The sequence below is a fragment of the Cynocephalus volans genome, chromosome 2 (assembly GCF_027409185.1).
Source record: "Cynocephalus volans isolate mCynVol1 chromosome 2, mCynVol1.pri, whole genome shotgun sequence".
NCBI lineage: Eukaryota > Metazoa > Chordata > Mammalia > Dermoptera > Cynocephalidae > Cynocephalus > Cynocephalus volans.
In genome coordinates this window covers 55,129,651-55,153,009 of record NC_084461.1, presented here as the reverse complement: position 1 = coordinate 55,153,009, position 23,359 = coordinate 55,129,651, and the positions used below count along the sequence as shown (strand labels likewise).

General features: G+C 37.6%; 1 protein-coding gene across 1 annotated transcript; it reads right to left on the bottom strand.

Annotated features, from left to right (window-relative positions):
* Nucleotides 1-165: 165 nt before the first annotated feature.
* On the bottom strand, nt 166-18,979 carry SHISAL2B (shisa like 2B). Its single transcript, XM_063085328.1, has 3 exons — nt 18,789-18,979; nt 14,422-14,579; nt 166-257 (listed from the first exon to the last, which is right to left on the bottom strand). Exons 1-3 carry the CDS (start codon nt 18,977-18,979, stop codon nt 166-168), a joined length of 441 nt encoding a protein of 146 aa, XP_062941398.1.
* Nucleotides 18,980-23,359: the final 4,380 nt, after the last annotated feature.

The following is a 23,359-nucleotide window of genomic DNA, read 5'->3' as shown; positions in this document are numbered from 1 at the left end:
GCTAGCTGTGTCTTGCTTTATGAGTGGCGAATTTTTGAAAAGCAATATTACAAACTATGTTTGAAATGCATTCTTTATTATTATTGCTCCATTTTTCCAGTGAGCTTTTAAAACACTGTTTAGTTAATAAGCAATGTTGATTTGTGTTGTATCCATTGTTTTTTCTTATATTATATCATCAGCTTCATAGAATGTTTCATTTGTTGAATTTGATGCTGCATTTGAAGTGAGGGCTTTGGTTTTTTTATTTGAGTTGCCTGCAAATACACAAAACAAAATAATTATTTGAAATTATCTCAAAATTTGACTTTTTAAAATTTGTACTTAAAAAATAAATTTTTTTTAGCACTATTGAAAATGTGATGTCATGAAAATACCATGTTGGATGAGTGAGAATTGAGTCATTTCAAAATTGCTTTTGAGTATTTCCTCCTGAAAGTCAAATAAGGGAGATATTCAGTAACATAAGTAAAAATTTTATTTTCATGCTTACCTTTCTCCATGCTTCCATGAGGAAACTACACATTTGATGACAAAGTAACAATTTCTGGGTCATTTAATAAAAGCAAGACTCTCTCCTATGTGTAAAGTTAATAAACTACAGCAAAGCCAATTACAATAATTTACCATCTTAAGGCTTTACCATCATAACCAACTTAGAAGGTATTTTTTAAAAGAACACATTTGTGCCACAATCCCATTAACTTAATGCATATAAGTATGAGTCCAAAATGAGCAAAGGTAGAGGAAAACAGATCTTTGCCCATCAGAAGTTAAGCTAACAGACTTAGAGCAAAGAATAGATTGTCATTTAATGAATATTGTTCATGGAAAAGTTGAGTAACTGTGGGAATGGTTAATGTATAATATTTTACCAAAGGCTCAACCCTTGATTCCAGTCACTGTCTCACTCCCTAATTAGACTAGTCTCATTAGTCCCACAGTTTTTAATACCATTTGTATGCTGATAACTCCCGGATATGTATCTCTAGCTCAAACCTCTTCTAAACTCCAAACTCAATTTCCTAGTTGGCATCTGCACTTGGATTGGATATTTAGTAGAGATCTCCAACTTAATCCACAACTGAAATTTGGATTATTTCCCCCTGCCCCCGCCCCCCACCACCAAAAGGCTACTCCTCCATTTGTCTAGTTGTTCAGGCCCAAAGCCTCAGTCATCCTTGATTTCTCTCACACCCTACATCCAATACATCAGAAATTCTGTTGATAATACTTTAAAATACATCCAGAATTCTCACTATCTTCTCACCATCTTCACTGCTACCACTATTCTGTTTTCAGCTCAACACTCAGAGTGGTCCTTTAAAAAATGAGTCATATCACATCCTCTGCTCAGAACCCTCCATTTCACCCAAGTCTTTACAATGGCCTACATAATCTCATACACACACCGTTAATCTCTCTGACTTCATCTTTTCTTCTTCATTCACTGTTCACTCCAACCTCTGATGAAACATCTCAGGCATGTTCCAGGCACAGGAACTTTGCACTGGCTATTGACTGTCAAGGATGCTCTTCCCCCAGATAAGCTGCATGGTAACAGCCATGTTTCCAAGTCCTTGCTCAAAAATCACCTTTTCAATGGGACACTAGCTTAAACACTCTTGTATTTAAAACTGCAACCTATTGCTTCTCGGCCTTTTGGCTAAGATCAAGTGTAAAACTGCAACCTACACACTCCCCATCTCCAATCCCTTCTGCCCTCCGTTATTTTCCTCCATAGCACTTATTTTCTAATAGAATTTATCATGCTTATTTATTATCTGTCTCCCCTCACTAAAATTTCTGTACCACATGCCAAGGGTTTTTTTTTTTTTTACCGTTTTGTTCATTGAGGATGTGTCTAGAAAAATGTTTTGCACGTAGCTGGTTATTGATAAATATTTGTTGAGTGAATCAATTAGAATAAGATTGAAAGTTTAGATATGTGGGTGGTAAAAGACAAGAATGAAAGCCAACTGGGAAAGAAATGTTTAGAACAAATGACTCATGACTAACATATAATGAGGTCCTACATAATAATATGTAAAACATTAACACTTCTTCGTGGGTGAAGAAATGGACAGAAAAGATAGGATGGCTAATAAATATGATAAATCTGCAATCATTCTAGTCAGAAAGAAATGTAAGTTCAAAAGGTAAGATACCACTTTTCATCCTTCAGGCACAGCTAAAAAGTTATTTTTCTTGGTCAATGGTGTAGCATGATGTGATAGTAAATTGGTACATTTTTTTTTAAGTGTGAAATGTTCTTACTCTGTAACTCCATGTTAATATGAAATTCCCAAGGAAACTGTCAAAGATGAGCTCTCAAACTTATACACAAAGATGTTTACTGGTTACTTTCAAGACCAAAAAAGTAAATACCTTAATTTTCCAATAATAGGAGAATTGCTAAATAAATTGTCTTGCATGTAGTATTATGCAGCCATTTATTGTAATAAAGTGGTTTCCAAGAAATTTTTAATTATATGGAAAGTGCTCAGAATATAATGTCAACTGAGAAAGGATGCAAAACTATCAACAATATATAATGATGGTTAATACCTACCTAGCACTTACTCATAGCACTTACTATCAGCCTCTCTTGGCTTAAAACTTTGGGATCAAATCTGAACTTGGTTAGCTGAGGATCTGGTCCTGCTTCCCTCTCCTGGCTCCACTCTTCCCACTCCCTTCCTTGTACTTGGTATTTCAGACACACACAAATGCTGAGTTTCCCCAAACTTGCTCTCCTCCGTCCCTGCCCCAAGCCTTTGCGCACACCCTTCCAACTGCCTAGTGACCCTTACTCTCCAGCTTCCTTTGCCTGAAAAAGTCTTACTTGTCCTTTAGGTTTTAGAAAATCTGCTCCAGACTTCCCTAAGGGAAAGTCCACTGGCCAAATTCCCTCTTCTATTAGAAGTAGATACATCCTCTTTTTGCCATCTAGCCTATCTTCAGCATACTAGTTTTTAGTCTTTTTTTTTTTTTTAGGTAAGTCTAAGTCTCACCTTTAAATGTATTAATACTTCCTGGCTTTGCCCATTTCTAAGTAATTTCTTCCTATAAGCAAACTGCGTTTTTATAAGTACAAATCTAAGTTAAAAATGCTTTTCTATAAATTGCTTTCTAGAGTCAGTCAGGGCATCCTCTACTCTGGGTTGATTTCCTTGTTGAACACTCAAAGAGCAATATTATTTACAAGTTTTGAAGGATGATGTCTCACTGCAGCTCCCAGATCTTGCCTATAGGACTGAAATGTGTGGTATTGATCTCTAGACTAATATTAAAAGTATTGTAAGTTTTACCATCTAGGGCTTAGACTGGTACAACATATAACTTTATTTCATTACTTCTCTTTTAGACTTTTTTGGTGGTAATGTAAGTTTCTTAATGTTTTACTTCTAAACATTCAATAATATTTTGAAACATATAATTTGTTGTAGACACAGCATTTTCTAGCCTGGAAAATAGTCCTTTGCCCAATCAGTAAGCTATGCTAAGATGAATATAGTAGAGAAAGTCAGCATGACAATTTTATGAACTGAAAAATTCTTGACTGATATTTGCAAATTATACTCTTTTTAAAAAATGTTAGATTAAAATTTAGCTACTAAACACTCAAGTAATGGAATATATCTTACATAGGAGCCCTCGAAACTATTTCTCAAATAACATTTGAAACCTAATTTAAGATGTTTGTAGGTTATTTATCACTTTCTTAGCATTGTTTTTACTATTCAGCATCATAGCAGGTAAAAGCAAAAGACCAAGGATTTAATATATAAATTATTTTCATATTATCTGCGTGATATTTGTACCTCACAGAAGAGCTTATTTAAACACATAAAATTTTAATATTTTATTGGAATTCCCAGAAGTCTGAAAACTGTAATATCGGTCAATTCAAATCTTTTATGTTTCCTAAGCTCTTTACATATTTAAATTCATAATATTTTAATCAGATTTTCAAGATTTTTTTTCTGCTTTGCTAAATTCAGGGTTTTTTTGTTTGTTTGTTTGTTTCTTAATGGGAAATAAGCTCAGAAAGTCATTTCCTAACTTAGTTATTCTGGAGTTCTCTCTAAGTTGTCTCCATTCTGACAGCTCTAGTTTCCATTATGTATTTCTCTGGCAACAACAAAGAATTTAACCTGTCTACTGTCCTCAGATTTAAAAGCTTGCAAAATGCATTCAAGTATTATAGATTTTTCTTCACGTGGGACTTGAAAAGACCCTTATCACCAGCTTTGACTTGTTATTTATTTGGCTACTGGATCCTTCTAAGTACAAAGGTAATTTCTTAGATTGGCTTCTTATGACAAGCAATTCCCCTAACAAAACCAATTTGCTATGTGAACAAGAAAAAATCTGTTATATACACAACACTTCTAGTGTTCATTCTCTTCCCACAGCTTAAAAATCCACAGGTGCTATCAATATCTATCCCTCCAGTAACTTAGAGTAATTGGACATGTGGAAAAACAACTGCAATGAGTGGAGCTGTAGCGATAACAAAGTCCAGCTAACTACATTTCTTAGGGATCATTTTAAAAGAGAAGGAAAATCTCACCAATCATATCTTTTCCTAGTTTTCCTTTAATAAATAGAAGCTAATTTCTTAACCAACAAAGTAGGGATAAAAGCAGGTGTCTCTTTTCTGTCACAAGGTTACAACATGGATTCAATTTTAAATAAGAAACCTGTAATACCATTGAGCTCCCAAGGGATTTGTTACACATAAGGAGTTTTTCTTATTTAATTCTTTAGTCGGGTGCAAATTGCCAAGATCCAACATCACAGTTCTTTCCTGGATTGACATCAGTTGCTCTTTCTGCTACTCATTTCCCATTTCCATTCTTTTTCTTTTTTTATTTTTTTGATCTGGTCATGATAGGTAAATCTCAACCTTCCTTTAATCCTGTACCTCCCAGACTGTTACTTAAATTAAAGTTTTGGCCTTTGATAAAATTTAAATCCAATTTATCAAACAAAATCTACCTATCCTCATCACAAGCTAGGCCAATATATTTTTTCTGAAAACAGTCAAATTTTGTATTTATTTTCAGAGCCATTCCTTAGGGATGTATTTATTTTCTAACTCTTCTGTGAATTTTGCTCTTGTCTGCCATTTCAAGATATCAAAGGAGTGTTAAGGACCTCTGTAGGTCTTTATCTCCTGGCTATCCGGCAGAACTGCAGTTAAACTTTTCTGCCATTGTCTGCCTGTATGTCTCTCTCTATATACCTCCTAACTTCTGTGTTACCATTCTGACGTGTCACAGCAGCTTCCAACTATTAATCTATCTGGATCACTTTATTATTGAACAGAAAATCTACACATCCCACTTGATCTGCAGTTCTTTCTAGCAGAAAAAAGCAATCTTAAATTTGTACCCTAAAAGTGTTTACTTGTAAGAGGATGTTTTCCCTTCAAATTTAATATGATGATGCACAGGACTGGTCTCAACTAGATGATGTATATGTGCTGCTGAAGCAAGCACACTGAGCTGGAGGATGAAGTGAGCAAAACTTGCCTAGTGACCCTATTGATCTATTCACCCCTCCCCTTTTTCAAAGCCTCATCAAAGTGTATATATATATATATATATATATATATAGTTACCTCACAGTTATAAACACAGTTAAAAATTCATCATGAAAGAATCTTTGACTTGCCTTCTTGCTTTACCCACCCATCAATGAGTGGAGGCAGCTCTATTCAGAAATTTTTTTCTTACCCTATTTTTTTTCTAGAATTGGTCTGTTATTTTCTCTTTTGCATTGTTAACTTCTTCCAACCATTAATAATTAACATAGCTTACAAAGGAATTTAGCCAATATTTTAAATCCTTGAAATGAATGTTTCACATACTTATTGGTTCCACCATCAGCTAGGATTGCCTGACCCTGCACTCTGAAGAGGACTTACAAATGCTAAACGTAGCGGAAGCGGTTTTATTTTCAACATTCTAGGAACAAAAACAGTCATAGGAAATTCTGGGCTTATTATTTTAAGTAGAAAGTTCCCCTGAGGAGACACAGGTGGCTTTTTATGCCATTGAGTTCAAATTATTCCATTAACTACTAAGATCTCAATTAATTCTTTAAAAGCCTTTACAAAACAGAGAATGGTATTACTAAATAATTTGGCAGTCTAATTAATAAAAGTTTTGAGCAGTTTTTTTGGACGATGTTAAGGCTATTTAGAAAAATGCTAGAGTACTTCAAAAAGTTCATGAAGAGGTTCGTATTATCTTTTAATTCTATTTTTCCATGAGCTTTTTGAAGTACCCTTGTTGCTCCCAAAGTTATCTATAAATTTACTACAAAACCCATCAAAATACCACTTGATTTTTAAAAAGCTGACAATGTGATTCGAAAGTTTATTTGGAAAGTTGAACATTACAAAAATAGCCCAGAAAGTTTGAAAAATAAGCATTATGGGATGGAGGAGATGGAGTCTTGCCTAAGCAGATTTTTTAAAAACTACAGTCATGCACCATATAATGACGTTTCAGTCAACAACAGACCGCATGTACCAAGGTGGTCTGGTAAGATAATAATACAATATTGTTACTGTACCTTTTCTATGTTTAAATATGTTTAGACACCCAAATACTTACCACTGTGTTACAATTGCCTACATTATTCAATACAGTAACATGCTGTACAGGTTTGTAGCCTAGGAGCAATAGGCTATACCATGTAGCACAGGTATGCAGTAGATTATACCATCTAGGTCTGTGTAAGTAATTTCTAATGTTCACATGACAAAATCACTGAATGATGCACTTCTCAGAATGTATCCGCATGGTTAAATGACATATGATTGTATATAGCTATGGCAATTTTTAAAGCATATTACTAGATTAAGCATAGATCAATTTAACAGAACAGGAAGTCTACAAACAGACCACTGAGCATTCCTAATCTGAAAATCTGAAATCTGAAATACTCCAAAAGGCAAAACTTCTTGAGCACCAATATGATGTTCAAAGGAAATGCTCACTCGAGCATTTATGATTTTGGATTTTCAGATTAGAGATGCTCAACGAGTAGGCATAAATGCAAATATTAAAAAATCCAAAAATATTCAGAATTCAAAATACTTCTGGTCCCAAGCATTTTAGATAAGGGATACTTAACCTGTATTTAAAAAAATGAGTTTATGACAAGCGACATTTTAAACTGACAAGAGAAAGATAAATCAGCCAACAAATATTTGGACAACTGACTCATTATTTGGAAAGCAAAAATAAAGGCAGATCTTTACCTCATGTTTAACACTAAAATTAAAACTCCAGAAGTATTAAATATTTAAACATAAAAACAAATGCATAAATGTATTAGAAGAAAATATAGGGGAATATCTTTATATCTTATAGTGAGGGGAAAACTTTCTAAGTATGAAAACAAAAGGAGAAACCACAAAAGGAGAAAATTCTACAGTTGAAAAATTGTCACATACAAAATTTAAAGGAAAACAACTATGAAAACACTTGCAATATATGTGGAAAAGAGTTTAGTTACTATGTGAAAGTTTTTATAAAGCAATTAGAAATGAACACTCCCATTTTAAAAAAAATGTAAAAAATAAGAGCAAGCAATATACTTCAAAAGAAATTATGACAAATAAATATAAAAATGTCCACTGTCACTACTAATTAAATAAATTTAAAATAAAACACTATTCCTCAATGAAATTAGTTACACACACACACACACACACACACACACACACACACACACACACACACACACACACACACACAAAGACCCAGTGTCACATGTCACAGAGGATATAAGGAAACAAGTAATATGTAATGGTAATTTTTTGGTGGACTGTTGGGAACCTGTATCCAAAGCCTTTAATATCTGCCCATCCATTGATCAGCAATTCCACTCCTAGGAATTTATACTAAGAAAATATTCAAGCATTCGATGTATGTGTAATAGAAAAAATGAAAGTGAGCTGACAGTCAGTAACTTAATAAAATATGGTGCAACCACACTTTGATTTATAAACACTATTCCCAACTAAAATGAAGGAGGCTCCCAGGAGAAATGGCAGATTCCAGGGCTGGAATAGGGAGTATACAAAATGCCCTGGAACATGTTGTGGCAGAAAGCAGAAAAGAACTCCCAAAATGATGGGCACATTTCAAAAGGACACAGGATCCAATTTAAAAGGGCTCCTACTGGCCAAATCTGAGATAGTTTATGGATCAGAATAAATAATGATAGCAATAAAATATTTTATAATAAAGAATTTGCGAGTCCATACTGATATTAATAAGTAAATGAATCAGCAATGCTATGATTTAAATATACATGTTCCTCCAAAATTCCTATGTTAGAACTTAAGCCCAAAGTAATGGTATTGGGGGTGGTGCCTTTGGGAGATGATGAGGTCATGAGCACTCCATCCTCATGGATGGGATTAGTGCCTTTATAAAAGGGCTCAAGAGACCTAGCCAGCCCCTCTTTGCTCTTCCACTCCTTCTGCTATGTGAAGACACAGCAACAAGGCACCATCTTGGAAGCAGAAAGCAGACCTCCCCAGACACTGAATGTAGGTGCCTGGACTTTGGTCTTCCCAGCTTCCAGAACTGTAAGAAATACATTTCTGTTCCTTAAAAATTCCCACTGTCAGATATTTTTTATAGCTGTACTAACAGACTAAGACAGGCAAATGGGAAATGAATTTATAGGGAAAATGATAGCTCTTCTTTGTAGTGAAATTAACAACTAACAAATGTAGACGAAATAATGAGGTTAGAAAATCACCATTTTACAACTACCATAATAATAATAATTGTCAAGAGACATCAATGGGTGAGTGAAAGTTTGAGGAGGAACAGTATATTTTCATAGGCTAAAAGTACCTCCCCACAAATTACTTAGTAATCACAAAGGGAAAAATAGTAACTGCAACAGATTGATTCAGCAACTACCACCTTAACCAAATTAGTATCACTAATGATGGAAAAAACCGGCATTGCACGCTTCCTGCTATGATGCCCTGAGAATATAACTTCTGTGGTATTCCTATCAAAAATTTATAATTTCTCTCCAATCATGAGAAAACATCAGACAAAAATAAACTGAGGAACATTATACAAAATAGCTGGTTTTTACTTTTCAAAAATGTTAAGATCATGAAAGACAAAGAAAGGCTGAGAGTTAAAGGAGACTAAAGAAATATGACAACTAATTACATTATATAATTCTGGAATATCCTAGATAAGGAAAAATAGAGCTTGTAAGGAGATTGGCAAAATTTGAATATGAACTCCAAATTAGATAATATTACTGTATCAATGTTATATTTCCTAACTTTGATAAATGTACTATGATTATGTCAGAGAAAATTCGTGTTCTTAGGAAATACACACTAAAATATTTATTGTTAACAAAACATAATATCTGCAAATTATCCTCAAATGGTTCAGAAAATATACATAAAGAGAGAGCAAATGATAAAACAAAGGAGGCAAAATATTAACAGTAAATCTGGGAAAATATATGCAAAGGTTATTATATATACTTTTCTTGCAACTTTTCTGGAAGTGTGAAATTATGTCAAAATAAAATTTTTTAAAAATCATGGTACTCCATTAAAATAATAAAATGAAACCATTAAAAATGATGCCAAATGTATTTATTTATTGACAAAGATGTCAATATTTTGTAGTGAAAAAGAGCATGTTGTAAGTCCCATTCCTCCCCATTTTGAGAAAAAAATCCATGAAGAATATTCACCACAGTGTTAATATCTGTTATCTCTGGGTGGTGGGATCATGAGTGACATTGTTTATGTGTTTGTTTGTTTGTTTGTTTCTCTATATTTTCTAATTTTACTGCAATGAACGTGAATTGAAAGAAAGGTTTTCTTTCTGGTGGAGCGAGGGTGTCTTCTATGACAAAGAAATACGGTAGACCATTCTGAGCCAATCCAAGTCCTATTTCACTCACAAGCAGAATAAATGATTAAATGATCTTCAAATTTACTTCTTCCGTAGTATTCTATATATAATTTCTGTTTTTCTCCATGACAACTGTGCCTTACTGCTAGTTTACTTGCCCTTTTTCATTCATATCATCTGTCTTTACAACAAAGACCACCAAATAGAGGCTCGTGGTTGTTTATTATTCCTATACAACTGTATTACTTTGTGCCAAGCAGCTCTACTAATATCTGCCCTTCTAATTTTTATCAAAAACTCTGCTTCTAAGAGCCCCTCTCTTTGCTTCAATGGATATTCAAAGTTACAGGATGAATATGCTTTATCTTCCTGGAACATCAATTTTACTCAGATATGTGAAGGAGATGTTATTATTAAAGCAAGCCATTATATTATGCACTCGAGTTGAAAATTCCCATAAATTTTAAAAATAAAATGAGAAACTTCAAATAATTTAAAGCTTGTAACACTCAAGGCAGGTCTTTTCACTCTAGCTCTTAGAATTTGGGGACACAATTCCTTTTTCTATATGTCTTTAAGGATTTTCCAATGGAAAAGTTTGAGAAGCAGGGATCTAAGACATTTACCCTTTGAACTGCTTTTCTATTAGCCATGAATTCTTCCATAACCTGTGAAATGAGCCTTCACCTTCAGAAGCATCTACTCAGAAAGATGCCCTTCCCACAGTCATCTTTTTCTCAGGAACTGTATGTTCTATAATAGACAATTTACAAGCCATGGTATTCTTTTAAACACTGGCATTTGAAATGTCCGTAATCCAAAATACAAAAGTTAAAAAAGAAGAAAATGGCTATGGGACACAATTTAAAGGCCGATCAATTGCTTAGCAATAGGTCCTCTGTATAGAGTGAGCCCTGGAGGTAGTCCAATTAAAGTCTACAGTCTCTATTAACGACCTGGTTTTTTTCAAGAGCAATTCAAAATGAGTAATGCTTGAAATTGCATACATAAAAAAAATGAAATCCAATAGAATAAAGATACACTATGGAAAAAATACTGGTAAAATAGTCTACAGTTAGACTATTTTAGAATCAGACTATTGTCATTTACAGGAGAAAAAAAGTCCAGCACTCTAAGTCAATTTAGTATGTGCACAAGAACATGTTTCCATTTAGGCTATTCAAAATGCCTGTAATGAAAAGTTTCAATTGTAAAAATTAATCTAAAATAATTGGAGATAGATTCTTAAGAACAGATAGTTTTGAAAGAAAAGGGCTGTAACTAGTGAAACCAATTTTTGTCTGATGTAAGGTGTACTTGCTTGATTTATTACGCAAACATTTTATTATGTTCCTATCCTTTAAGACATTCCTTAAATGCAGTAAAGCCCAGACTTGGTTTCTCAATAGCTAGAATGCTGGAATCTATTGCTAAGTGGGAGAATCATTGGAATAAAACATGCATATTTAATAAAGGGTAAGCAGTGTTTAATTATCACTTCAAAGGGTTGCTCTCATGTATAAACCATTTTCTCCTCCTATTTTAGTGACATTTGGATTACCTATTTTGTTTTGGCTTTCCACTATGTCTGATTTGGTTAAAATCAACTCAAGGGACCTCAGTCACATTATTTGAAAACAGTGGGAAAGCACTGATCATATAAGATCCTGCCTTACCAATAGCAAGCACTCAAGAAAGCTATATTAAATTAATTTGCCAACTCAATAAATACAATGTTTTTGAGGGGGCAGGGTGGGGATATTTCATTGCAAGAAAGCAGCCTCAGCTGACTATATAGAAAGTGCATTAATGGACCTCCTTAGCTAAACAGCATTAAGATTATGAGATTTGAATCAACAAGAGAACTAACTCTGTTGCTGAGTTCTCAGAGCCAATATGAAATAAAATTTTGGAGCAGTCCCTGAGCTAAATCAGGAAAAATAACCAATTTTTATTTAGCACAACACATCGTATAGAGGCACTCAGTGAGTGAGTGATGACTGTAATGGTGACAATACATTGTCATTGTTTCTCAAATTACACTCCTTTGATCACTGTATTAATGTTTCTGTTGCTTATAACAAAATACCTGGAACTGGGTAATTTGTAAGAAAATAAATTTATTGCTTAGTTTTGGAGGCTGGGAAGGACTTTGCTAGTGACAGTGACACAGGGGTTTCACATAGCAGAATAATGGAATAGAGAGAGAGAGAGAGATTAATCTCCTAATTCCCTCTTCTTTTAAATCCACCAGAACCACTGCCATTATTCCAAGAATGGATCAATCCATTCCCAAAGGTACAGTCCTCATAATCCAATCACCTCTTCAAGGCCCCACCTTTCAATTACCATAACAGGACTTCCCACCTTCTTAACACTGTCACAGTGGGGACCAAGCCTCCAAAACATTAACCTTTGGGGGGACACAATTCAAACCACAGCAGTCACCTACAATAGAGATGCAGTGCTACTCCACTGAATTCATTCAAGGAGTATTTGTTAAGTGTTCTAGGCACTGGGGATACAGTAGTGAACAAACAAGACAAAAATTCCTACTTTCCTTGAACTTAGTTCCTAGTTGGAATGAAGAAAAGCTAGACAATAGATAAGTAAAATATATACCTTGTTAGTGGTAAATGCTTAGAAGGAAAATAAAGGAGGAAGGGGGTATGAGATGTTAAAGAAGAATTAAAAATGCAGATAAGGTGACCAGGGAAGAATTCCAGGGAAGGTGAATTTTGAGTAAAGATTTAAAGAAAGTGAAAGTGTAAGTCATGCAGATATCTGAGGGAAGAGCATCATAGACAATGGTGACACTATGTGCAAAGGCCCTGAGACAGGAATTTCAAGGAACAGCAAAGGGGTCAATGCGGCTAGACATGAGGAGATGAGAGAAATAAGAGTGAAGAAGGCAGACCACAAAAGTCCCCATAGTTCACAGTAAAGACTTTTATCCATTGAGAGAGATGAGAAGCAATTAAGATTTTGAGCAGAGGACAAGAGACAAGACCTGACTGGGGTTTTAACATGCTCACTCTGGCTGCTCTGTGGAGAGTAGACAGCACAGGAGCAAGGGTGCTGGAAGGGAGCAGGAAGAGGCGCAATGTTTAAAAATCAGAGTCTGGCACATATATTTTTAGTAAGCTCCCCGGGTTATTCTTAGGCACAGTAAAATTTAAGAATTGTGACTTTAAATTATCTAAGCAATGGAGATAAATATTGATTTTATGACCTGATTATTTTATAATCACTAATCCACTGCTTCACTTTGCCTGTGGAGAAATGGGGTCTAAGTCGTTCAAACTAAAGTCAGCTACCAACCTGTCAATTTGGCCATGCAATTTCCAAACTGTGCTTGAGGAAGAGAACTCCAAAGCGATCTTGGCCCATTGCTCTGTCACACAGGATACCCTGTGAAAGAGGCCTCCCCCATGGAGAAGGAAACTAGAGCTAACGCAATCATGTGGTGGGGATGTATTGGATAAGGTCACAGAGCACGCACTCTAAAAGCATGGTGAATTCCAGGATTTGGCTAACATAGAACATATGGGCAGGGACTTTTCTCAATTTTTTAAGAATAAAAACGTTCATTTTCTTTTTAAAAGGAAGCAAGTGAACACTTGTGTGTCATTCTAAATATATACAGATTCCAAATTTATATTCTAAATGTATAGTCTCTACATCTCCTGTAATATGCCTTCTAAATTTATATGTACCTCAAAATAAATTCATGATTAGTGCTTTTTATTACACAAATAGAAATTTATACTCACAAAAATGTTAACAGTTCTTTCTGATTGAATTTCAAAATAACAACTAGCATTTATGCAGCACTTGATAGTTGAGATAATAATGAGACCCAACCCAGTTCCACAAACTGTACATAAAAATTCATTTCTACTTTATAATCACACCACACACACAGCCTTATATTTTAACTAGTTTCTAATCTATTCAATGATAGAGAACAAAAACTGCCTTTTACTTATTTTTTATATTTGCTTTACATACCTCTGAATTATTTTATATGCCTCCTCCAAATTCTGCACATAGTAGGCACACAGGTAAATTCTCAACTGACCACTAACTAACCAATCTGGAGCAATGCAACCCTGAAAATGACTTATTAGATATTTTGTTCCACTATTTATTTGACTTCTTTGGCTCCATCCAAAAACAAAATTTAAGAATTTTAAGAGGATAAACCTTGATAACTGAAAGGGACATAGATATATTTAAGTGGATTTACTGGATCAATGATGTACCTTTCATGAGAACATTTATATCCTGCCGCTTTTTTTTCTTGAGCACAATTTCCTTAGGCATTTCATCATTAAGGCCTGATTCAATATGAATTTTTACAAAGACACATAATAAATTGCATTTTAAAAAGGCATTTATTGTTAACAATATGATCTTTTACCCAGGTACAAGTTATTCTTTTGGATAGAGTACAGGTAATTGGTTGCAAATAATGGATACTGATTACCTTCTTGAGTAGAAGAAGCCTCTAGGTGTTGAAGTTTAAGGCCAGTGTCTAATCTTTGAGGCTTTGTATACAGCCATAAATAACAAAGGACACAGACGCTGATGACAAAGGCAAGTAAAACAAGGGCAGCAATTCCCAATCCAATCAGGGCACCAATGCTGAAGAAAATAGAAAATAACATTATGTCATACAAATGGTTTGCACATAAACTAAAGAGAAGGTTTGTATATCCTTAATTCTTGTTCTTAGTTATTCATAACCAAATTATATTTTAGCATGAACAGTAAATGACTGAAATCTACAGCTCACCTTTTTCTACCATCAAATTCTTGTTTTACTTTCTCTACAGGTTTCTCAGTTCCTTTTAAATTTATATGTTAATATTAGTAGGGAGGATCATGTGAATTCATATTACAGATAAAAGATCACATGATTCTCTAGAGATAGCTCAAAAACATCTTAATCCAATAGACCTCTATTATTAATATATCTTAGGAAGAAAGATCAGGTTTACCGGTAAAAGATGAATAGAAAAATATTTGCTTCTGCAAAAGTAGTGAAGCAAATGTTTACCAAAAATATAAAACTTTTCTTTTGGAAACATATAGAAACATATATGCAAGATATCATTTATTGATATACAAAACCACAACTATTACAAAAGAGGAGAAAAAGGTCTGAATTAAAGGAAAACAGTACTTATGAAATTCATGTGAAGTTCCTGTTTGGTCTGAGTTTTTCTTTTCTTTCGGCATACCACCAACAGCTTCTGGCATTAAGGAAGAAACCCTTGTGCTTTCCTCTAAAAATAAGATGTATGTCCAGTTGTATCTGCTATGCACTAAATTTATAATAATTCCTTCTGGTGCAGCTACTCATAAGGCTAATCGTTTGAGAAGTAATATAGTTTTCATAAACCTGAGAACTTAATACAATTAAATAAGAAAGGAGGTTGGGAAAAAAGCATTATCTTGAAAGGCCTATATGCAAGCATATGTACTTCTGCAACTGTGTGCGTGCGTGCGTGCGTGCGTGTGTGTGTGTGTGTGTGTGTGTGTGTGTGTAAATGTCTACAACTAGATTTTAAGCTGTTCAAGAGCAGATATTTCTGTTGACTTTTCCACAATGTTGTACAGACATTAAAAGTGTTCAAGTGCTTAACTTGTAGAAGATGTTCAATAAATGGAAGTAAATAATAATTGACTGCTGATTGATCTACCTGTAGTAATTTGGACAATACGACATTGAAAAGTAATAATTTTTTTCTTCATTATCTTCCTGGCTTGCCATTAGGCTTCTTCTCTTTCTTAGGGATTAGGTCCCTGACAAATTTGACCTGTACCAAAAGAGAGGGAAGGGAGAACTTGACCAGGGATGCTAGGAACATTGCTGCTTTGGGAGGAAGGAGAACAGGATTGAAAGTGAAGGGCTCAACTCACCCCACTTATCCTCAATTTGAGGAGATAAAGCCCCCCTGCAAGTAAGAGATTGCCTCCTGAGCCACCCACATGGAGTCAGATTTCCAGAGATTCTTGTGCTTGGTATATTAATGTCAGTCCATTCCACTAGTCCTGCCCACAAGTAAAGACTAGGTAATTTTATGGTTCGAGTTAGTATAAAGTTATATATTTAAACTTGGGTTTTGCCCTCACTTGGTGCACTCTCTTCTAAGGGGTAGACTCCCTGAGTCTGGAAGCTCCTTTTTTAACCTTATTTGTAGATTGTAAGTGTCAGGGAGGGTTAGGATCACTTCACTACACACACACACACACACACACACACACACACACACACACACACACACACACACGGGAATGTAATCCACTTAATTAATATTCTCTAGTACACAAGGCAGATAGGAGGCTAGACATCTGGAAAGATTCCTGAAACAAGAACCCAATTATTAAAAAATCTTCAAAGGAGAAAAGTAATTTAGTTAATTTAAAAGTAAAATTGTCAATTTAATTAAATTCAACATACATATTGTGAGCTTTTAATGTACATATTAAAAAACCAGACCACGCAATTATCTAGGAAAAACAAAAACAAAGCCTGCCACTTCAGCTTTCTGTTACAAAAGCATGTCCTTCATAATCTTGGCAAACTGTTCCAATGTCACAGTTCCACTTTACAGAAATGTTGCTTTATGCATGCAAAACTCTAGGTATAGACTCTGGGTAAAGATGAAGCTCTGAAAGTCTCCTAAAATATTCATTTCAGCAAATACTTATTGAATATCCACTCATGCGCAGCTCTGTCCAATACGCATTATTTTCCTAGGTCCTGGAGAAGGTTACCAAAGGAAATTAGCCAAACAATTTATTGATTTATAGGAGGAGAAAAGATGGGAGTGGACCAGACATAGGAAAGAGAGAATTATCCTTTCCTTGCAGCACTACCAGCTGTTGCTTTTCAAACCCTGAGAGAGAATGTGAAGCTGTCATCACATTGATGCAGCAATTCTGCTACTTAGCATGTTCACTTACCTTGTGGTAGCTAAAGCTAAAGCCTTTCTCCAGCCATGGCAGAATCTCAAAACAAGGGCTAGGGACTCCTGGAATATTTTCCACAGTTGGACTATTTTAAATAAAGAGTGGAGAACAAAGAATAGGAGGGAAATGAAGATCTAATAAATTTACCTCCCCATTGTGTTCTCAGAGCTCAATAACTCACAGGAACCCCAGGTTTAACATTGCCAACTGACGTCATCAGTTGAAGTGATTTTTCTCTTTCCAGGAACTGGACTGCGCTGTCCATTTTATCCGTGCTGAATGAAGACCCTAGCAAACTGTTCACTTCTCTGCGCCCTCACAAATTCATGGAAGGTTTTATATCTTTTGCTGCTTGTCACTTCAGAACTATTCAGGGCTCTAAGAATCCCAGGCACATTTTCCAATTGAGTTTGAGTTAGGATTTGCCAGTTCCTGTTGGAGGTGTTTCAGCCATTATTAATCCCTTCAAAGACTCAGATACAGAATATTGTGTTATTTTCCAAAAAGCCAGATAATATGTCAGTGCGATATAGATTTCTTCCCCAAATAATCTACTAGTGTTGTCATTATTTTCTGATATTTTGCCCCACTCCAGCACAATACAACTTTGTGAGTTGAACTTATTTGAAAGTAGGCATTCTTTTTGAGACTTTTTTGAAGCTTGAAATATAGAAACAAATATTTTATTGCTTCAAGAAAAAAAGTTTAGTCATTTGCTATAAACTCGGCATGTGTGCCAAATTCTGGGTCATGGTAGGAGATTGCAAGAAATAATAATCTGCCTCTTACTAGCAGAATCTCTCTCCCGCGCCCACCCCCTCAGTAATAAGCTAATGTTTGTCAGAAACATTTAAGGTGGCGGTGGGAGTTCTTTCCTACAGTCTTGGGACCCCATTCATTCTCCAGGCAAAATGAAAGAAGCAAGTTCAAAATTTTTCCTTTAGAGTGGAAGGGAGAAAAAGCACTTCATAATGAATAGGTCTGTGTAAATACTAGCTGGAATAAGTAAAATTCCCATCATAGAAAAAAGAAACAAGAAAGACTCCACCTTTTAGAAAGTCTCTTCACTTTCTAGCAATGGCCAAATGGCTCAGGTATTGAGAAAGTGATTGTCCTGGAAAGGTTCTAAAGTGTGTAATTATAGCAACTAAAGTTGTCTCTCTGTGGGTATCTCTTCAGTTCTCTTCGGGGTTAGTGTCAGATCATCTGAAAAGGGCAAGTTATAAAGACCCATCGCTTGCGCGCTCCTACACGAAGACATACACACACGCGCGCACGCACACGCACACACGCAGGCACACACCTACTATTGATATTTTAAAGAATACATCCAATTCCTTCACACGCGCAAGGAGACTTCAAATACTCTCTGGTCCTAGGTTAATGCATTAAAAGGAATCCCAAAGGAGCCTCCTTTTTATTCAAACGCACTAAATGACCAAACACACCCAAAAGAATAGAACCTCTCCCTTAAGTTATCTGCCTCTTCTCTCTGTCAGAAGAGCCGTCTGCCTGGAACCGGTCCCCGCGAGACAGGAGAGCAGTCAGTCGGGTAGAAGAGGCGGGTGGGGAGCTAACTGAGCGGGGCCAGCCAGGGCGGCCCCGGTGCGCCCCGGGCGCAGAGCTAGCGCTCCTCCCGCGCGCTCCTCGCCTTGGTCCCGGCTCCCGGAGGAGTTCCAAGCTGGGGCGACATTTCTCTCCCGGACCCTCTCCTGCCCTCGGAGGCTCCGCGTCATTTCAGAGGAACCCGACCAAGGCGGGTGGCCGGAACGCGGACGACCTCCCTGCCCCAGGCGTGGCACTGCTGGTCGCCTCCCCAGCCCCGGGCCCAGCCCGCCGCCGCCGCCGCGCGCGCGGGCTCCCTGCTCTGCCCACCTGAGGCTCCACATGTAGCTGTGCTTGTAGGGGAAGTAGCTGCCCGGCTCGCTGCAGCAGTACTTGAGGTCGGCGAAGCCGCAGCAGTAGACGAGCGCGGCCCCCTCGCCGCGCCGGGGGCACTGGAAGGGCTCCACGAAGCTGCGGTTGAGGCTGTAGTAGCCCGAGCACAGCCGGCTGGCCTCGCTCATCGCGGGCGGCTGCCAGGAGGGCGCGCGAGGCCCCCGAGGTGCCCTCGGACTGCACCGTCCCGTACCGCTCCCCCGGGCCCGCCTCTCCCGCGCTGGGGTCTGGGCGCTCCACCGTGCTGTCGCCTCTCCCTCTCGCTACTGAGTGGTCCTTGTACCTGCCGGTCTCGCCCTCTCCCTCTGCTCCCGCTCCCTTCTTCTGTTCCTTCGCACTCCGCTGACTCCCCTCCACTTGCCCTCACTTCATCAACAGCCTGGAGACCTTAGCTGTCCCCACTCCATGCCGGAAAGTGGAGGTGTGGGACAGGTTTGCCATCTGGCAGAGGCAGCCAAAACTGCAGTTCTGTTTGCCCAGGGACAGGGCAGGTGGGTTCCGGGCGAATGGGGCAGGGCTTGGCGGAGCCCTTACCAGCCGCGTCCACGGGCCATCCCATCGACCCAAGGCGTGGGGTAGAGGGCCGAGCAGCTGAACCACTAGTGAGGGGTGCTGGTGTTTAACTTCTTTAATACGTGCACGCGAAACACTGAAATCTGCCATTTTATAAATCCAAAACAAGAAGCAAATGTTCTCAGAAAGCCAGCATGCGTGTTTGAAATCCATGCTGCAGCTGCATTCTGTGTTCAGCTAAAAAACCTGGAAAGGGAAGGCAAGGCAAGTGATAAACAGAACTTTCTAGAGTTTGTAGAGAAAGAGAAGGAAGCAGGGGAAAGAGGGAGAGACCTTCCATCAGTTTTGGAGTGCTGGAGAACCTCTCCTGCCTCCTTTTTGCTTGTCATTCTCATTTTTCTTGACTGGTTTGTTCACAAAGTCTTTTAAAATAACAGTAGTAATGCACGCTTGTTGTAATAGGACAAATGATACTTAGATGTATAAAGGAGAAAATAATAGCCTTAGGATGGGAGAACGGAGACTGTAGCATCCATAGAATTTCCAAGCTAGACAAAGAAAGCATTGTCTCTTCCTCCTCACTTTCTGCTTCCTTTCCTTGGCCAAGGGCTTGATTGGATGCTACACTGATGAATTTTACCTTGTTGGGTGCTGGATATTTCTGTATTTCTATTAATATTCTCGAGTTTTGTTCTGGGATGCAGTTATTTGGAAACAGTTGGATTCTTTTAGATTTACTTTTAAGCTTTGTAAGCAAGATTAGAGCAAATTTAGGACTAAATTTTTCCCGACTACTGAGGCAATATCCTTCTGAATATGCCACTTGATACCTTGTGGATTGCAAAGCTTGCCATTCTGACTGGTGGGAACACAAACTATTCCTGGCCTTGTAAGAGCTTCAAGGATTGTTCCCTCTGCTTCTCTCAGGTGGTTCTTTTCCTGGCCTTGGGTAATGTCCTTTCAGGCTTGCACTGATCAGTTCTCGGCTGGAGACTCTCTCTCTCTTTCTCTCCAGCTCTCTCCTCTCTGGTGCTCTGTACTGCTACCTGTGGGCACCATGGCTTCCCTGGACTTCCAGCTCTGCCTTCTCAACTCCGAAAGACCATTGGGCACCACTTGGGTTCCCCCTGCCTGTACAGTGGCCTAGAAACTCTCTTGATAGTGAGCTGGGGTCATCATAAGGCTCACCTGTTTCCCCTCTCTCAGGGATCACTGTCTGCACTACCTGATATCCATGTCCAAAATCCATTGTTTCATATGTTTTGTTTGTTTAGTTGTTTCAGGCAGGAGGGTAAATCTGGTCCTTGTTATGCCATAGACTTGGCCCGGGAATTGGACCTGATCTAGGCTAAGCCAGTTAGGGTCTGACTCCTGGAATTGCAATTCCAACAGGTGGACAAGAAGTCAAAAACCTAGTGTATAGGAAGGAGAAAAATGAAGCAAATAGAGAGGAGGAAAAAAGGGTAGAAAGAGTATTCATGGCTTTGCTTGACCTTGCCTGCTCTGTGGTCCCATGTGACTGAGTCTCCAACTCTCTGTTACCAGGCAGGAGTTCTGACTGGGAGTGGGGTGGAGCTGGTCCAACACCAAAAGTTATACCATAAATTTTATTGTTTCCTCTTTTTTCTTTTTTTCTTTCTTTCTTTCTTTCTTTCTTTCTTTCTTTCTTTCTTTCTTTCTTTCTTTCTTTCTTTCTTTCTTTCTTTCTTTCTTTCTTTCTTTCTTTCTTTCTTTTTTTTTTATCTCAGTGATTCTCAACAAGGTGGTACTCCTATTTAGGGAATATTTTGGAAATAAGGAAACATTTTTGGTTGTCATGATGACAGGGTACCCTCCTGACATTGAGAGATATGGGCTAGGGATGCTGGACATCTCGACATCCTGCAACACGTAGAGGAAAATAAAGAACTGTCTGTGACTTTCAAATGTTCTGCAGGACATTCATGTAGATGAAAACCCTATTTATAATTTTCTGTGCCTGGAACCTATGCCTATGTTACAAACTATGTATTTCTTAAATTTTCCAGGAATGCAACTACCATGTAAATTGAGGGAAATTTGTTCTTTGTTTTGTTTGGAACTTTACCAAGAGTCATTCGCTCTGGCTGAAAATCATGTGCCAATGTAATGTTGCTTGAGGTTTTCTGTATTTGTGTTGCCAATACCGCACACATCTGAGTCGGCCTGCATGTGTCTGTCACTCTGTAATGATTTACAGCTGCTGCGTCCATAATATTGATATAAGCATTATGTCTCGTGGCATAGTTGTGCTTGAGCATTTACACATGGAAATACATATCTTATTGTAAATTACATTCCATTTTTTTCTTCTTTATGTTATTATAAAGGCATTATATATAATTAGTGTTTGCTAGGGTCGCCATAATTAAGTACTGCAGACTGGGTGGCTTAAACAACAGGTATTTATTTTCTCACAGTTCTGGAGGCTAGAAGTCTGAGAACAAGATGTCAGGAGGGCTGGTTCCTCCTGGGGATTGTGAGGGAAGGATCTGTTCCAGGCCTGTCTCCTTGGCTTATAGATGGTCTTCCTCTCCCTGTGTCTACATGTCTGCGACCAAATTTCCTCTTCTTATAAAGACTCCAGTCATATTGGGTTAGGGCCTGCCCTAATGACCTCATTTGAACTTAATCACCTGTTTAAGTGCCCTCTCTCCAAACATAGTCACATTCTGAGGTACTGGAGGTTAGGACTTCAACATATGAATTTATGGCAAGACACAACTCAGCCCATAATAATTAGGTAGACACATCATATTATATATGAATTTTATTTCAAGATAACAAAGGGAGAATTATAGAAATGTTTCTTATAAAATGGGGACATTGAGTCTGATGAGGCTGAGAACTGCAGGTCTAACGTCTCAGTAGGACAATGGTAAATGGCATGACTCATAGGTGGGTGCTGCCCCTCACTTCTAATTTCTAGCCCGATCGAGTTCGCCTAGAGTTGGCGTGATAGAACAAGTGGAGAGAGATTAGGGACAAGAAATATCTGGCTATTGGGTAAAAGAAGATAAGAAGTCAAATGAAGCTGACTTAGCTGTAGAAATAATGAAGAGGCCAGATGAGTGCTTTGTTCAGTAGATCTTTATTTCCAAAGCCTCTATAATCAGTGGCACTCTACTTTTCCAACTTGATTTCTCTTGTTCATCTCTCACATGCTCTGCTGCTTTGGCAAATCAGTCTTCTTACTGCCACAAAAATATCATCATGTATATTTTTCTATAGAACAAATGACATGACTTTCTTTTTTCTCTCCAAATCATCCATTTTCAAAGCCCAGCTACAGGATTTTCTCACCATGTGGCTCCCTGAAACTGATAGAATTGAGCAATTGGCAGGTAAAGTAGAATCTGAAAAGACACACACATGAAGAGGTCATGAGGAAACAGGCCATGAGAGAGTTGAAATCATGGTTTGCAAGTTATAAGGCAGAAGAACATGTGAATAAACATAGACAAAAAAGAGTAAAGTGATATGTTGGCAGTAAAAGTAGAGTTAGAAGCAGAGAGGAGAGTTACTGAGTGAGCATAATGATGGTAGGTGGGGTGTTGATGAATTCTTGCTGCTGAAAGGGTTAATAAACTCTGTCCCTAGAGCTGTGTTGTATCCTTCAGGTACCAGTCTCCATGAGAGCTAAATATTTCTGGATTCCTGTGACTGTCCCATGGGTTGGATGGAAATCCTCCTTAATATATTCCACGTTATAGCTCTTATTCAATTTTTGGGAACACATATCTAAGATCACAGAACCTTGAGATGCACTCCCCTCTACAACTTCCAAACTAGATCATCCCAACGAAGGATATTTATTGCTGCCTACCAGTATCCATTCCTCTCTTCCTCTTTTCTGAGGTTATCATATATTAGTTTCTCCACACAGCCCCTGAACTTCAGAGACTGCCCACTCTACCCAAACACTAGGGATGGCCTCTGATTGACTGGCCTCATTCATTGGTTCAGGGTTAAGCATA